Source organism: Echiichthys vipera, assembly GCF_963691815.1.
Source record: "Echiichthys vipera genome assembly, chromosome: 16".
Taxonomy (NCBI): Eukaryota; Metazoa; Chordata; class Actinopteri; order Perciformes; family Trachinidae; genus Echiichthys; species Echiichthys vipera.
This window is the reverse complement of record NC_139841.1, coordinates 4,492,578-4,510,968: the sequence shown is the minus strand read 5'-3', so window position 1 is coordinate 4,510,968 and position 18,391 is coordinate 4,492,578. Positions and strand designations below refer to the sequence as shown.

At 42.0% G+C, this 18,391-nt stretch overlaps 1 protein-coding gene across 1 annotated transcript; it reads left to right on the top strand.

Annotated features, from left to right (window-relative positions):
* The first annotated feature begins 457 nt into the window (after positions 1-457).
* Positions 458-16,264, top strand: zer1 (zyg-11 related, cell cycle regulator). Its single transcript, XM_083929404.1, has 16 exons — positions 458-566; positions 2,111-2,328; positions 2,465-2,615; positions 4,852-5,306; positions 8,137-8,310; positions 8,435-8,549; positions 8,684-8,830; positions 8,931-9,104; positions 11,091-11,306; positions 11,936-11,977; positions 12,424-12,543; positions 12,667-12,782; positions 13,313-13,501; positions 13,861-13,958; positions 15,292-15,394; positions 15,902-16,264. Exons 2-16 carry the CDS (start codon positions 2,162-2,164, stop codon positions 15,987-15,989), a joined length of 2,355 nt encoding a protein of 784 aa, XP_083785530.1. The 5' UTR covers positions 458-566; positions 2,111-2,161; the 3' UTR covers positions 15,990-16,264.
* Positions 16,265-18,391: the final 2,127 nt, after the last annotated feature.

The window sequence follows — 18,391 nt, the reverse complement described above, 5'->3', positions numbered from 1 at the left end:
CGCTAATTTCTCCAAAATTGTATTGTAGTTATTGTAGTTATTGTAGTGTAAAATAGTAGTTACCCAGTAATACCTCTACTACAACTATTACCAACAATAATAATAATAATTATTATTATTAAAATAATAATGATGATGATGGTTAATAACACAGTGGATGTCTCTAATTCTGACTCCATCATAGACAGTCTTGTCTTGCACTCACTTCTAATGATTTCCGTTTGCATATCAGGAGTGTGTAAAGAAAATCATTTCCCCCTGGGATTATTCAAACATTTCAGATTCTGAGATATGTATTGGTGACACAAAGCACAGAATAATAACAATGCACTGTACTGTAGTCAAAGTACAAATAGGAAGTGGAAGGAGAGAGTGGTGGAAGAGGAAGAGGAAGAGGAAGGGGAAGAACAGGAGGAAGAGATGGGAAAGGAGGAGGGGAAGAAATAAGAGGAGGAGGAGTCTGTTTGTTGACATCGGACGAAAACGAAAATCAGATGAGTGAAGACTGATGACAATAACTCCACTTCTCGCCGTCATCGAGACATTTTGCCTTGGCGAAAGCTAAGGTAAAGCAGTGCCCGCTTAGCCGTGCACTCACACACCGCTGACCTGTGTGACTGTTCGACTGCACTGCCACACACAGCTCTGAGCTAGCGCTAGCCCCACTAGCTATGTTAGCTAACATCACAGTAGGGAAAGTCATCGGTAGCCACAAGCTAATAGACGCTGATATACACCGGTGACACCGTATTGGCAAGTTAAGAATTAACTTATAATAACAAGTGTTGCTCCTTGGTATTCTGGGCTGTTTGAGTTGCTGTCTGTTTGTGAGCAGCTATCTAGCGTCAGTACTGTTAAAGTGAATCATTTTACAGTGTAGCTAGCTAGAAAGCTAGCTAACTTAGTAACAGTCTGCTGTGTCTCCCAGGAGTCACTGCTCTAAGTAGTTAACTATCAGACTGGTAGTACATATATCCACAGGAGTCATTCAGCTCAATGTGGATAAGACAAGAGGCTTTAGTTGGTAACTGTAATGCTGAAACAAGTTGTTGCAAAGTAGTTGTTGCTAACTGTTTCAGCCCCAGGTTTAACGGCTAACTTTGCTTAACATGGAAATGCCTGCAGTGCCTTCAGAGAGGTGGTCTAAAAATGTAAATATAGGCTCAGGTTCTGTTCAAAGTAAGGCTTTTGGACCCGTATATGTCTACCAGTTCATTTAGTACACGGAACATACAGTAAGAGTCTGTAGAACACAAGTACAGTGTAATGTCTTTGAATGTTTCGACTTCATTTTGAGCTGAATGCATGACTTTAATTGCTAAGTGTCTTTCTCAGTGTCTAACACTCATTGCATCCAGTTTCTGACCTGGTCCCGGGGGAGAGGGCACCACACAGAACGCATTTACAAACAAATAAGCACAAACCTGAAACAGTAGTGTTTTGCTGCAATGAATGCTAAAGATGGTGAAATCAAGAAGCTCACATTAGCTTAATGTGGCTGTTGATAACAGTGACTTCATACATGCACTGTTTTAATTCACATTTGCTCACATATAACCTATTCTTTTTTTAAATTCATTTTTATTGACCAAAAAAATATGGTAATACAAACAAACTTAAATACAGTGAATGAGCAGTAAAGAATCCTAAGCGATAAATACACAACTCAAATAATATAGTTTATTTTCAAAGGGATGGGGAGAAGTTAATAACTTTATGGTCCTACCCCCTCTGATGAATTATTATTAATCATAAACTAAGCAAAGAGCAAAACATCAACAAAGAGAAGAGCAAGAGATAGAGAAGAAACAAAAAACAGGCAAAAAAATAAAAAAAACAGAAAGTCAGTGTTCCAGCTCATAAGAATTGAATGTTTGGTCTTTGGAAAGTTTTTTTTAGTTTTGATACATTGGCAGATTCTTTTATCTCATCATCACAGTTCTTCCACAGACTAACAGCCTTTGTTGTAATACAGTGTAGTTTTGTATTGGTGTTTTTTTTTTTTTAAATATACAGCTTCCTCTTGACTTGTATTTGCTTTCTCTAAGCAGCCTACCGTGAAAGTAAATTTCTCCTAACCTTTGACTGTGTCCAATGAACGCCTCGCTAGGTCCCCTGCACTGCCCTGTCTTTGATCTGAGCCACAGAACAAGAGGCTAACATGGCAGCCAAAGCAGGAGACAACCCCGACAGCCTCATGACTCTGGCAACAATCTTCTGTCTGAGGAACCTCAGGAAGACCATGTGCTACCAGGGATTCAAGAACAAGCTTTGTCTGCGCTCGGACATCTTCCTTCCCAGCGAAATCTGCGACAAGCTGGTCAACACGTACGTAACAGGATACACCAATTGATGTTTACCCGGTTTCTGAATTTTCATTCTGTCGAAATGCCCCATGTTAGTCAGAATGTTACAGATGTCATATCTGGAAGGTCCTTTTGATTCCACATTGTTTTTTAAACAGATACATGGAGTTGGTCCACACAGACAGTAACTTTGAACCAGAGGAGAGCTTCTTCCAACTGTTCTCAGAGCCTCGAAGCACCAGACTGACCAGGGTACAGCTGAGAGAAGACTTTGTGCGTGACAGAGATCTGGAGGCCATTAAAAAACAGGTAGGAGGGCAATGGTTAGTCAAGTCTAATTTTTCAGAATAATTGGATTACACCTTTCCTTTTCTAGTTCAACTCTGTGGAACATCTCAACTAGAAGTTTTCACTCCAATCAGGTTATAATATCATTCTACTTATAAAGTCAAGCATAGAGACATAGACCCAATGGCACCAGTAGAAGACCAGTAACACAAGGAGTCATATTATCCTATAACCTTTTATTTGGAAATTAAATCTATTCTATAGTTAAAAAAGTATTAAAAACACTTCAATATTATAATGGACGGTTTAGGTTTGCCTTTATGGCAGTAATTAAGTATTTAATAGGTTCATTTCCACTATGGACGAATACCTGGAATGAGGAAGGCCCCTCATTTACAGTTGAGTCGTTTGAGCGGTGGTTTGATGGGCTGTTTGTTGACGGCGGCTCAAACCCGAGAGAAGCCTGGTTGCTGATTGGATGTAGCGCTCTGACTTTGAATCAAACAACAACGGGAAATGATGCGTTCAGTTGCATATCGTGCAACCCCAAGAGGAAGCTGCCCTCATCTTCCACAACTTTTAACACAAATTTAAGAAGACATGGAGGTTACGAAAACAAAGTTAAATCAATGAACAAATACAGTGGGCTACATACCGGAAGGAAGACACAAAATGAGCGAGAGGAAAATTTTAGATTACTAGTTATTACTCAGTTAGTGAGGTAGTCGGTTAGTTTGTAACATTGATCAGCAGAGATTACAACATAAATGAAAATGCTTGAAATGTATTCAAATTAGATAGCAAGATAGATAGATGGATGGATACATAGAGAGATCTACAGGGCTTCAAATTTGAGATTGTGCAATTCAATTTTACATCTGGTGGCCAATATACAGGTAAAGTTGCCTTTTTTCAAAACGTTAAATAAATCCTTGACAGGCCAATGAGTGTGAGAAGGATAGGGAATCGCCGCTAGATAATCACTGCAGTCAAGTGAGCAGTCATTCGCTTCTCCGTAGTCAAACCAGCCGCTCCTATATTTATAGGGAGCCCATATTGTGACACAAAATAAATTCGTTGAAACTGCCCAGAGTGAGCTGACATGAAGGTAAACACTTTACTGTCATTCTGTCTCACTCTGGGGTAGAAAACTCTGACATGAAGGTAAACACTTTACTGTCATTCTGTCTCACTCTGCAGTCTAAAACTCTGACATGAAGGTAAACACTTTACTGTCATTCTGTCTCACTCTGCAGTCTAAAACTCACACATGAAGATAAACACTTTACTGTCATTCTGTCTCACTCTGCAGTATAAAACTCTGACATGAAGGTAAACACTTTACTGTCATTCTGTCTCAGTCTGCAGTATAAAACTCTGACATGAAGGTAAACACTTTACTGTCATTCTGTCTCACTCTGCAGTCTAAAACTCTGACATGAAGGTAAACAGTTTACTGTCATTCTGTCTCACTCTGCAGTCTAAAACTCTGACATGAAGGTAAACACTTTACTGTCATTCTGTCTCACTCTGCAGTCTAAAACTCTGACATGAAGGTAAACACTTTACTGTCATTCTGTCTCACTCTGCAGTCTAAAACTCTGACATGAAGGTAAACACTTTACTGTTGGTGAAATAAGTACTGCTGTGTGTACATTTCATTGACTAAATACGCACTAGAAAGCTTCATCTTTTGTTCAGAATCAGCTTCTTATCACAGGTAACTGGAGCAACTTCCTTCTCATTCATCCCCACAGCTCCACAGCTCTTTACACAGTCGGACGCTCAGCTTCTACTGACTTCAATGGGGAAGCGTAGAGCGGGTTGTTCCACTGCAGAGAAACTAGACGCTCACTGGATAAATGCTGGGCTTTGTCCCGCCCATCGGATGCTCAGCGTCTCTGGGGTCTATGGGGGTCTATGGGACAGTGGGCTGGCCCGGACGCTCGGCTTCTGCATGATGATTAGATGAGCTGTCTGAGGCGGAATCCTTTTGTGATTGACAGCTAAATGAGCGAATCAGAGATCTTGAAGAATAAACATCCAGCGGAGCATTTTCCAAGTTTTTCATTCCGTTGTTCTGAACTGATCCCGAGACTTTACCGATCCCCAGAGACGTTGTCTTTGTTAAAAACAACTAGCGTTGTGTTACCAGTGCTACCAAGGATATTCCAGAGGTTCTCTATTGGGTCAGTATGATTTGAAATTTCAATATGATTCACTGATTCAGTAATTATTGATTTGTGTGTTGTAACAGGACCTGATTGAGCTCCACCTCACCTACTGCAACAGTCTGTCATCGCGCAGCTTGAAAACACTGACCTCCTTCCGTGAGACCTTGGTGTCACTTTGTCTCTTCGGCTGCAGCCACATCTTCTACAGGAAGGGCGGCGCCCCACTCGCCTGCAATGAAGACACAGAGGATGAGGAGGAGGAGAGCCCGGCTTCTAGGCAAGCATTAGAGACTGACTTTAACTTCCAGGGGTTCAACCGCCTCAGGTTGCTCAACTTAGGTGGGCTGCCTGACGAGGTGGATGCCGAGACCCTGCTCAAACCCCTGAAGTCCCTCACCTCATTAGATCTGTCTAATGTACAGTTGCTGGGAACAGCTTTTCTCACCCAGTGGAAAGACAGACTGGCATCTCTTGTTCTCTACAATGTGGACCTGTCGGAGGAGTTGGTCAGTACAGTGGTGGAGATTGTTAATCTCAGGTAAGTACAAGTCATTATGGGAAATGATAAAACATGACACATTTTACTGATGTGTTGGCGGTAGAAAACTGCATTTGAACTATTGAACACTAACCTGTGTAGCTTTATCTCATTCATTCATGAAGTTGCAGCACCAGTCTGCTACAGTTAAACCACAAAAACCTATACACGGACCAGGCGGTTATAACGCCACTCTGACAGACATAGAATAGAATAGAACTGTCTTTATCGTCATTGTACCAGTACAACAAAATTTACAGTACAATCCCTTAAAGTGCAGAAATAATTTAACATTAAAAGCATCAAGCATCTAGACCTTAAAAAAGACACCTTTAAAATGACAAGCTCGCACACGCACACGCACACGCACACGCACACGCACACGCACACGCACACACACACCGTAGCAGCTTAAGGAGACAAAACAAAAATCAGTAGATTGCAGAGACCCTGAGCGTCATGTACCATCATAGGTAAAGGTATTTGCGGTGTTAAGCACGGTTATAGCTTTTGGATAAAAACTGTTCTTAAGTCTGTTAGTCCGAGCATTCAGAGACCTGAAACAATAACTCGAAGTGTTGGTGACCTGGGTGGGACGTAAACCTTAGAATGTCTCCATTTCAGGCTGAGATGGACGGAACAGTGCTGCAGTGTTTCGCTGGAATCAATAAATTAGTGGAGGGATTAATTATTGATTAATGTTGATTGCTCTGAACAGTGCGGTGAACTGCATGCACGTCTCTTAAGCCAACCAATATTGAAACAGAGCAGCTAATATTGGTAGCAGAGTAGTGATAGACCGACACATCGGCCGGACGATATTATCGGCTGATATTTACATTTTTACTTGTATCGCCGAAAGCAGCAGCCCACATTGGCCGATTATTTACAGACAGGCGTCTACGGGCAGTTCTGTGTTGCTGGAGACGCCTTTTTTAAGTTCACTATAGGCTCCTTTTATAAAAATTGAGATGCGAAACATTTGTTAGCATTGTGTCATTTTGATAATGTAATTTGAGGGAGCAAAAGTGTATTGTCTCCAAATATCTGCAGTCCGTATCGGTCATCAGTAAATGCTACAAAATTGGTGTCAGCATCGGCTCGTGACTCTCACTGTGAGCTGAAATGGAAACACTTTACTCAAACACCTGTCTTTACGGTTTAATCAAAGGTGTTATTTTTTCAAGGATTGTGTTATTAAGAAATAAATAAATACCAAAATTGAAAACCACAAACCAACCCAACCAACAAATATCCCAAAAGTCTAATATTCGGATCCAGCCCTACAACACAGACTTGCAGACTTTGCTATTACTATTGAGCTTTTCCGGAAAGTTTGTGAGTGCCACAATTCATCCAGTCCACAAGGGGACTGAAGCAGACTTTCTGCAGACTTCCAGAGAGTCTAGTTTGGATGCAGACTTCACTGATTTAATCAACCGACAGTTCACTGCAATACAGATGTAACATACAAATAACAAACTTATCATGAATGTGTAAAAAAGTTACTGTATTAAAGCCTCATTTGAATCATTGAGGCCAGAAACAATTTTCTTTCACATCATGCTGTGCAGTTTAATGCCTAATACATATGGCAAAAAACAACGATCACTGTGTACATGATTGTAGTTGTCACTCGAATGTTACATAATCGGCTTTGCAGTCTCTCACCCCCTCAGACCTGACGTGATGACGGTGAACACGTCACAGTTTGTATGATTCGAGGTCCACGAGGAGCGTGGACATTTAAATTCCGCCCTTGGCTGAAAACAGTGCTGTAAATTCATTCATTACGTTTGTTTGTCTGCACTGTCTGACTCCAAAGGTTGCCATTAACTTTCTCTATGACATACTATATGAATATACTCTATCCTGCTTTTTACATTTTTATAAGAATCAGGTCCAACTACATGTGGCTTAAAATGATAGTCAATATAAATGATTAGGTTTGAGTCTGTAAACTCTCACTCACCAATTCTTTTTTTTTTTTATTGATGTACAACTATCACAGGGGATTAAAGGATAGGTTTGGATGTTTTCAGGTCTGTCTTAATATATTAGTTCCCATCGCATGGACAATATCAGTATTAAAACATTTACACAAACATACACTTATTCTAAAGGTTGAATATGGAGAATGAGCAGAACACTGCCACCTATTGTCTCAAGATCATAGTTGCAACAACAAATAATAATTCCAGCAGTCGCGTTGCCAGGTTTGTTGCCGATTGTGTCAAGCGATCAGCCTGCTCCATGTCAGGTGATGAATCATCCAGGGTAACGATTAATTCTGACTAAAGTTACCGTGATGTTAGCATCAAGGAGAAGCGTAGCCATTTGGGCGTGCATTTTAAAGTCGTTTCTCTCCTTTCTCTCAGTCCATGGAGTGAATGCTCGGCCTATAGTGACTCTGGTTGTTGCCCGTCTCTGCTCACTCAGCTGCTGGGACAAATAACGCTCCCTTCACTGAGGCTCCGAAGCAGCTGCAGGATCGGAAAACTCCATTTTACCCAGTGCCAGCCTGCAGTAGCTGCACCCAACAACAGGCAACGCTGGCAACCAGCAACCCCCAACGCTATAGGTTGCTACCATGGAAACAGAACGTGACAGAAAGTCATTGTCAAACCTGTCAAACATTCTTTCATGCACCCCTCAAAACGCCCCGTGGGTGGATTATTTAAAAAAAATAAAAGATATATATATAGCTTTTAATAAAGATTCTACATGTTCAACCTTTAATGTGCCACCACATGTATTGTTCCCTTTACATGACCACTAATGATTTAAAAAGACTTTGTCACTGTTATTGATAACACTCTGCATTCTTCAGGCATCTTGACATCTCTCGGGAGAACAGGCGGACCTCTAAGTTTAAGATGACCAGGAAAATCTTGACGGCCATTGTACAGCGTCTGGTCAATCTGGTGTCACTCGACATCTCAGGACACATTATGCTAGATAACTGCACAGTTCCACATTTTGAAGAAGCTATGGGTCGACCAAGGTGGGTAACCAACTTTACAGTGTACACTGAATATGAAAAAGTCACATTCAAAGTTTTTTTTACCATCATTTTCTTTGAGGTCAACAATGACGTTCTGAACAAGCCGTGTGTATCTCTATTTCAGCATTGAGCCGTGCAAGAGCAGCATCTATCCTTTCCAGGAGCTGAAGAGGCCCCTGCAGTTTCTGGGCTTGTATGACACCACCCTCTGTAACGTGACACACATCCCTGCTTATAAGGTACTATTTAGAGCATTCTGTTTTTGAAATGTAGAAATTAATTTCTTTAAAACAGATCATGTGCGCATATTAGTAATTCTTATCAACAGGTTTAGTTTAGGGAGTTACATCTGTGTGTTGCCGGCCTTTTTCAGGTGACTGGATCAAAGAATGAAGACCAGGTCCTGAATGCCATTGAAGCTTACACAGAGTTTCGCCCTGAGCTGGCCCACAGAGCCATCAATCTGCTGTTTGACATCGCCAGGATACAACACTGCAGCCAACTGCCCCGAGCTTTGCAAGTATGTACATTTTAGTTGGAGGGGGGATACCAGTGACTTTCAATTCAATATGCCAGTGCCACTCACTCGTACCTCTCCTTTAAACTCTCTGATCTTTCAGCTTGTCATAGCAGCATTGAAGTGCCATAAATATGATAAGAGCATCCAGGTGACGGGCAGCGCTGCTCTGTTCTACCTGACCAACACAGAGTACCGCAGTGACCAGAGTGTGCGGTTGCGCAGGGAGATCATTCAAGTGGTACTAAACGGAATGGAGCAGTACCAGGAGGTCACCGTAAGTCTACTCTGTGGCCTCATTCTATCTCTGATGAACATCTTAAAGTTTATTTGTAAAGTATAATACTTTTAGTTTAAAAAGTGGCTTTATTAACAATATTTAGATCCCAATTTACTCCTGCAGTACAGTAGAAACAGATCAATATGCCTGTGTCTACTGCCGTCGCCATCTTGGCAGGGCCTGACTCCACCTGCTCCTGACTAATTCAAAAATGCGCAAAGAGGTGGAGCTGAGGCAGGCTGAATGCACTCTACAGTTTATGCTAGCCTCCTGTGACGGCAGCCACCTCTCACTCAAAGCAGCCACACCCAAAACAGTTTTTTGTAGCAGGCTGTAAATGTGTGTTTTTTTCCTTCTCTATAGTCGGGTATTTTAACATGGGGGCCTATCATGGATGTACTGTATAATGAGAACCAGATCCAGTCTTTTGAGGTGGAGCAGGCGTAGTAGAGACAAGCCTGCTACTTCCTGTTGAGCGCTTTGGCTAATGGTGGTTACATTTTTTAATCTTGTGGCTCTTCTTGACTTTCGTTATCATACTGAATGAATAATAAATGTGACTGACACAGAAGTTGTATTTCCACTGTTTGGCCACTATGTCAAATTTGTTTTCAAAGTCCAGCAAACTTCCTGAGGGCCTGGGCTTTGTGGAGATTTGCTCTGTTTTGGAGCCAGGCTCAAGTGACCACTCGATGAACTGCAGTGTTTGGCACTCTAAACTTGACACAAGCCATGTCAGAATGGTCTAGCTCAATTAAGTTACCCTCCTAAACAATGACACTAGCACCACATTATATTAATCAATTAAAGATCAAAAGTGCCTATAAAAGGTTAAACTGAAAAATGACTGCTCTCTCACAAAAATGAACTCAGCATCAAACCAAAATCCCTTTTTTTTTAGTGCTGACCAAAATGTGTAACACAGATCATCGCAAAACATTCATGCTCATATGTGTAACCTAATCTTTAATCAGACAGTTTCTTATTGAAAGGGTCAGTGTGACCAAATTTATTGCATTAAGGCAGAATCCCTTTATCGGTTTACATTTGAAGAAATACAGAGTTTTAATGTTTGTGTATTGGATCTTCTCGAAGATCTAAACTATATCCTGCCCAATTGTCTGAATGGGCAAAGCTGATACTGACTAAAGGCGCACTCACACTGTCCATTTGTACCATGCCCTAGCACGCTTCACCGCTTAAGTCTAGTTCCTTTTACCAGTGTCGTGCCGAGGCACGGAGCGCTTGCTGGCCGAGGTGGGCAATTTGTAAAGCATGGATTCACATGAACAAGCATTAGCATGCACACATGTATGAGCATGAGCACTGACGGCGGTGCTAATGTGTCTTTATATACGACTTCCTTGAATTCCTTGTGACGGACATTTAAAATGATGCCGCCGAACGGTTTTTAGCGGTCTGATGCGGAGGTGTTTACTGCAGATTTGGTTGGTTTTTGAAAATATTCAAAAACAGTCAGACAAAACAAAATCCCTGAGGGGTGATGACGTGTAACCAATACACAATAGAGCCGAGGCTCGGATCATTTCAAGTAATGTGAGTGCAAGTGGGCCTGGGCCAGGGGGGAAGAGGGAGGGGGGACAATCACGCTAAAGCACCGCACAGATCATCATTTTGGGCCAAATGTGAGTGGGTCCTTATTCTCATGTTATTATTATTTTGTGCTTATGTATTTGACCAGAATCAAAACCCCAAAATGACATGCACCGTAGTTAAATGTTGTTTAACAAATGTGTCAAAGGGTATATTATCATGAGTTCTTTAAAACAAAACCAAAGGGGGAAAAAACAGTTTATCATATTCTTGATTAATTACGTTTTCCCTGTGTGGCTTAATTAAAGCATATCATAGGATTAAAATCAGATGAACTTTTAGGCCTGTCTGAGCCACATGATGTTCTTTAGGTTGAGTCATAACCCTTCCTGTTTCTCGCTGTGTGTCACCATCGCTGCCCCGCTCCAGGTCCAGAGGAACTGCTGCTTGACTCTGTGTAACTTCAGTATTCCAGAGGAGCTGGAATTCCAGTACAGTCGGGTCAACCAGCTGCTCCTGAAAATCCTGGAGCCGGCCAGGCAGGATGAGTCCATCCAGAGGATCGCAGTGCACCTCTGCAACGCTTTGGTCTGTCAGGTGGACAACCATCACAAGGAAGCTGTGGGAAAGATGGGATTTGTCAAGGTAACATCCTTGGTCGAGGTCCTGGGTGGAAACATTATTTGTGCTTGTATTTTATCCTTTATCCTTGAATTAAATAAAGAGCAAAACTAGAGAAGTGCACTCATTAGAATGCAGTACTCCTCCAGATCAGAGAGGCACCGATCCAGTGTTTTCCGATCCAATCAGATACCGATACCTGGGCTGAGCGTATCGGTCGATACCTGATACCGATCTGATCCTACTCGAATGAATAAAGTGTAAACCTGTCCATGTGAGGGAAGGCATCAGGCTTCACATAAACATTTAGCCTTGTTAAAAAAAGGTAACAAATGAACACAGATATAAATGTTCTTAATATTATTTATGAAGAAATAACAAAGTGTGGATTAGCAGCAAAAAGAAATAAATCGCTGAATGATCGCTGTAACTGTATTGCTGTGTATGATATTAATAAAAAAAGAAATGATTGATCCAGCTAATTAGTCAATATCGGAGCCCATATCATCTCTACTCCAGGTGTATCTCTGGCCCAGTTCTGATCCGGCCCCTACACCCTTCCACAATGTGAAGAGTGTTGGCGTGAAATCACCCTGACAGCTGTCAGCTTTATTATGGTGAAAGATTTTTTTCTGACTGTTTCTCCTTCACAGACCATGTTGAATTTAATTCAGAAGAAGCTACAGGACAGAATGGTGAGTCTGAGTTTGTATTTCTTTTATAGACACAAGGCTGACACAATACTCAATACACTGCTACGGCGCACTCACACTGTCCATTCATACCGTGCCCAAGCTCGCTTCATGGCTAAAGTCTAGTTCGTTTGACCGGTGTGAGGGCAACTGTACGGTGCCCAGCCACGGCACGCCTAACGGCTGCTGGGTCAGATGAAATTTTCAAGAACAGTCAAACAAAACTAAATCTCTGAGGGGTGATGACGTATAAGCAAGAGGCATTTGAGCTGCGGCCCAGATCATTTAAGTGGGGAAGATCACCCTAAAGCGCGGGGCATGGTACAAATGGACAGTGAGTGCTCCCTCAGAACCACTAACCATGCCAACATCACATGCTTGTCCAACTGTTGCCGTCAAATGCAGGGGCTCCTTGCTAAATAACAGGTTGTGTCTTTGTCCCCCCTCAGTGTGACCAGGTGATGGAGTTTTCCTGGAGCGCTCTGTGGAACATCACCGATGAGACGCCCGACAACTGTCAGATGTTCCTCAACTGTCGGGGCATGAGTCTCTTTCTGGAGTGTCTACAGGTGAGCCAACGTGTGTAGCGTGTGCTTGATTAAATATGCTTGGAGATTATTCCAACAGTAGTCTCCTGACATTTCTACTGTGTAATAAAATGCCTCTGTTCTCGTTGAATGATCTTACTCCAGGAGTTTCCAGACAAGCAGGAGCTTCACCGCAACATGTTGGGGCTTTTGGGAAATGTTGCTGAGGTCAAAGCCCTGAGGCCGCAGCTGCTCACGCCACAGTTCATCACGGTTTTCAGGTAAAAGCACTGTTCAGCCTTCTTTGTTTGAGGTTATGGAACAACCTACCCTTACACAGTAGACAGGCCCCTTCACTGTCTGTTTTTAAAACTAATCACAAAACCCTCTTTTATTCCCTGGCTTTTGACCCTGCATGAGACTTTGCTCCTGTTTTATGGTTTTTACCGTCTTCTGATGTTTTTTATTTTTTCGTTTTATGTCTATGATTATTCATGTAAAGCACTTTGTTTCAGCAGTGGTTGTTTTTAAAGGGCTGTATAAATAAAGTTGACTTGAGCTTAAGATCAAAAACAAGATAGAGAGTAAAACCAACCAACAAGCACGCACACACACAGCCACGACCACATAATAACGCTTTACTTAACTGAATGAACCAAAAAGAGAGAAATGGATCAACTGATGAAATTGTTCTTGAACAATACAACTGAATTTAGTGTTTGTAGTTAAACTGATTTATTTAGTTATTATCTTATACAGACCTCTCATCAGATATTTGTTGTTTCCATCTGCACCTCTCACTGTTTGACAGCAACCTGCTGGACAGTAAGGCAGATGGGATCGAGGTGTCGTACAATGCATGCGGCGTGCTTTCACACATCATGTTTGATGGGCCAGAGGTTTGGTCCATGGAAGTGCCTCGAAGAGACACAGTGATGGACAAGATGTGGAATGCCATCCAGAGCTGGGATGTCACCTCGCGCCGCAACATCAACTACAGGTGATTATAAAGTCAATTATTTTTGGTGTGTATGTATTCTGCTTTAATTGTACTCTCAACATCATTGAAAATGAGGGCATGCCCTCAATGATTCCTCAAGATTAAATTAAAGATGAATGAATAAATGTGTATACACACACACACACACACACACACACACACACACACACACACACACACACACACACACACACACACACACACACACACACACACACACACACACACACGTAAGATGTGGAACTGAGTAACAGCATGTCAGTATATACTGGGTTAAAGCTGTGTTCCAGCTACACACAGCACAGCTGTCAGTGGGTTTTTCTCCTCCTTAAATTTTTAACTTGACTTTGGTCTCTCAGGTCATTTGAGCCCATCCTGCGACTGCTGCCCCAGGGCATCGCTCCTGTCAGCCAGCACTGGGCCACATGGGCTCTCTTTAACCTGGTGTCAGTTTACCGTGAGTATCTGCTGCTCTGGAGGGTTTCAACCAGACGGGACATCTAGTGTTTATGTCGTCACACAGAGGTGTTCTGAACAATCAGCTGGTGCAACTAACTTGTGCTAGATCTACAGCTAGCTTATAATACATGTCCTAGCTAATAGACCAGAGTAGTATACTGCTACTTATCACTGACTAAATATGTGTTTTCAAAATGTAATTTGTTTTCTACTGCGTTCTAAAATTAACATTTCTTTCGTTATTGTATTATTTTATTATTTACTTGTCACTAGGCTGCTTGTTCTTATTAAAGTTCACACGCTGCCTTCCCTCACTGCTGATATACCTTAAAAGTTGAATACGGACAATCTTTATTCTAAGCTATATTTTTATTAAAAGTAATACACCCACGGGGCGTTTTGAGGGGTACACTATGAAAGCATTAAAATATATATATATTTAGTCTGAGTGAATATTTTAAAACATTTTGACAAGTTTGACAATGACTTTCTGTCCCGTTGTGTTTCCATGGAAGCAGCCAATAGTGTTGGGCGTTGCAGGTTGCCAGGTTTGTCTGTTGTTGCTACAGAAACGAGAATCATGTTGAGTTGAGAGCTAGCTAATGGATTCCACAGCACTCACAGAAAGACTTCAGCTGAAGACTGGCTAACGTTAAATACTGTTGTAAATGAACTGATTAGTCCAAATGAGTGGTTCCCCTGTTTGATTCATCACTGACATGGAGCAGGCTGATCACTGACACACTCTACAACAAACCTGGCAACCCGACAGCTGGAATTATGTTTTGTTGTTGCGACTACGATCTGGAGACACTAGAAGGTGGTGTTCTGCTCATTCTCCACATTCAACCTTTAACTGTGCTACATTAGGGTAAGGCGATATTGAAATTCCCCTACTAACGATATTGCTTTAAGAAAAACAATAATATGCAAAATAACCTCCAAAAAAATTAAAAAGATAGCGAGAGATGCACAGATGGAAATATATAGGACGCATGTGTTGCAATACCCATAAGAGGCCACAAAGTGTATAGGCAGTAAGTGCTGTTTTACAGAAGATCCACTAAAAACACAGCTTGTTAGCACGTTGTTCACTACCAAGCCTGTAGACTACAGACAACATTATCTCAACTTCACCTGTTCAACTGACTTTTAGTTTAGATAGCAGACACTCAACTTAGCAGTGCGCTGCTGTAGACTGAATGTAGTGGAAACACTGATTATTGTGGCCAACCAATATGGTGTTCTCGTCATATCGCCCTTGCTGTATACAGCAATGCACAGTAATAATTCTCACACTCTGTCTCTTTACATTTATTTTCATTCTGCAGCAAGCAAGTATTGTCCCTTGCTGATAAAGGAAGGAGGAATAAGTCTGCTAGAGAAAGTTCTGGAACTGGAAAGCTCCCATCCAGAGACTAAGGACATGGCCAGGTAAGACTTTTATCTCTGTGTAGCTGCTTGAAAGAATCGGATCTACTTGTCAGTACTCTTTAGCTTGTCAGAAGGTTTTATTTGCCAAGATAATTCTACTGGTTAGCTCAGTCACAGGCTGAGCAGAAGCATGAATAACTTGTTTTCCTGCTTTAATCTTTCTATGGCACCTAGTGAGGAGAATGTTTAGTGTGTAATGATGTCTTGGGCTCGGTTTGCCAACAGTCATCACTTATTTACTGCAGAAATCTCAATATATAGAAACACGTGATGTCACTTTCATACGTGTGGTTCAGTTCATTCCGTCCATGCTGAGGAAAAACATATGCTCTTCTCTTTTTGCTCAGGCCTGTTTCATGTTCAAACTGAAGAATTCATAGAAAGCACCCTAAATGCCAAAAATCCCCATGAGGATTGTTTCATTTAACAGTGAAAGCATTTCCATACAGGCGTAGGATGACAGAATCCAACCTTTTAGCTAACTTGTAAAATATTTACATTTTTCAGCAAAGTAATGGAGCAGTGTGAAAACTTCAAAGACGACCCCATGGAAACAAATCATGGACAGGAGGTAAACTATGGACAAAGAGGTTGACCCCACAGGAGCCATGATTCCCAGCAAACGTCAGACAAACCGCCTACTGTCGTCACCACAAGGGTCAATTGTGCATTACTCTTATTCTTATCATTCGTTTTATTTTGTAGAGCAGAAATGTGTCTCTGACCCTCTTCACAGCAGTTTGGACAAAACCTTATATATGACACAGGACTAAAGATGTGGTGCATGGCATTTTTGTGTGGGTGCTTACCTTTGCTACACATGAGCATCTCTTCTGTTCGGACACATCTGTGGGGGTGGGGTGACTTGTGTGTGTGTGTGTGTGTGTGTGTGTGTGTGTGTGTGTGTGTGTGTGTGTGTGTGTGTGTGTGTGTGTGTGTGTGTGTGTGTGTGTGTGTGTGTGTGTGTGTGTGTGTGTGTGTGTGTGTGTGTGTGTGTGTGTGTGTGTGTGTGTGTGTGTGTGTGTGTGTGTGTGTGTGTGTGTGTGTGTGTGTGTGTGTGTGTGTGTGTGTGTGTGTGTGTGTGTGTGTGTGTGTGTGTGTGTGTGTGTGTGTGTGTGTGTGTGTGTGTGTGTGTGTGTGTGTGTGTGTGTGTGTGTGTGTGTGTGTGTGTGTGTGTGTGTGTGTCAGAACAAAACAGTTGGAGTGACGCTCACTACTATATTAGCGGTGTAACATTGAACAAAGGCTAAATGCCGCGTAGTGTCGTGCAGCGTCAGAGGTCTCAGCTCTCACACTGCTCCCTCAACGTCACTCATGCTTGTGGAGGCCACTGAGCTGTTGACTCGGTGAACATTAGCCATTTTGTGTGTAGGCTGCAGAGAAGCATCACACTGATGTTGGCGGGGAGGGAAGTCTTTACAGACTTTGTGGCACAATGATTTCTTTGTTATATATGTAAATATTTTCTGTTTGTCTCATCCTTTTACTGTGTGTATGTTTTAAAATATAACTGCAAACACTCATGACTTTACTCTATATTTAAATTGATTTAGGTTAGACTGACATCAGGTCAGTGCTAAGAAACTATAAACAGAATACCCAATCATTCAAATGTAGTGTGGCAGTCCTGGATTCTCCGTTCTTTAAAGGATCATTTAGATTGCACTGCTACTTTAATTATCTGGCATTTGAACCTGATCCTGTTGTTTGTTCTTATTGGAAGCTGCTGTGAGCGAGGACAAAACACTGTATATGGCCAAAAGTATGTGGACAGGGGGCCCTATGTACAAAGCCAGGTTCATAAAGAAATGGTTTCCCAATTTACTGTGGAACAATCTCTGAGCAGATCTACTTTAGTGCCCATGGTTTTAAATGACCTGTTCAACTACATATGGGTGCAATTCTCAAAGAGTAATGCACCAATGTAGCATTGCACTCCTTTATCATAGTCAGACTCACAATGGCCAGTCTAAGAAAATGATCAAAATTAATACAGCAGAACCACAGATATTGTCTTTTTCATGCCACATTCTTGTCAAAACATGGTGCCTGCATTACCCACAATGCAACTCCGCTAATGTAGCCTCAGGAAGCATATGGCCTCAAGCAGAGAAGAAGAGTAGAAGAGCGGGTTATGGCGAATATCTTGGCTCACTTCTTTCTAACTCCACACCCCCAGGTTTTTCTACAAACTTGTAGTCTATTTTACCAACAAGTGACATCACTTAAGACAGTTAATCAGATTTTGCTCAGAACCTCCTGGAGTCACAAAATGCTTTTTAGACATGTATTAATATCTGCAGAAGTACTCAAATGATGTGTAAAACACACGACTAAGTTTTTTTGTTTAAAACCATGTTTGCACCTGGCGTCCACACTCTGGTGTTTCTGAGCCCCTAAAATAGAGACATTTAGAAACACTGCTGAGACAGTTTTTGTTTGAAAACTCCAGGGTTGTGTTTTAGTCTAGGCGGGCAGAAACAGAGACATTTGGAAACAATGACGCAGACTCTCACACCGGTCAGTCTCATCAGTCAGGTAGGCTGACGTTCATCCATCTTCAACCGCTTGTCCCTATCGGGGTCATGGGGGGGCTGGAGTCGATCCCAGCTGACGCCAGTCTATCGCAGGGCACATAAGAGACAGACAGAGACAGACAACCATTCACACTCACACTCACACCTACGGGCAATTTAGAGTAATCAATTGACCTAACACGTGCACGTCTTTGGACTGTGGGAGGAAGCCGGAGAACCCAGTAAGAACCCATGCAGACATGGGGAGAACATGCAAACTCCACACAGAAGGGCCCCAGCCGGGATTTGAACCAGGAACCCTCTTGCTGTGAGGTGACAGTGCTAACCACATCACGTACCTTTAGTGATTTCATCCATCCTGTGTGGTGCTCCTTTCTCTTTGTCTAGGCTTCCTCCTGTGATGGATAATTCTCCTGAGATTGCTCGTAATATGTCACCGTATTTTCTCTCTCCAAAGTTT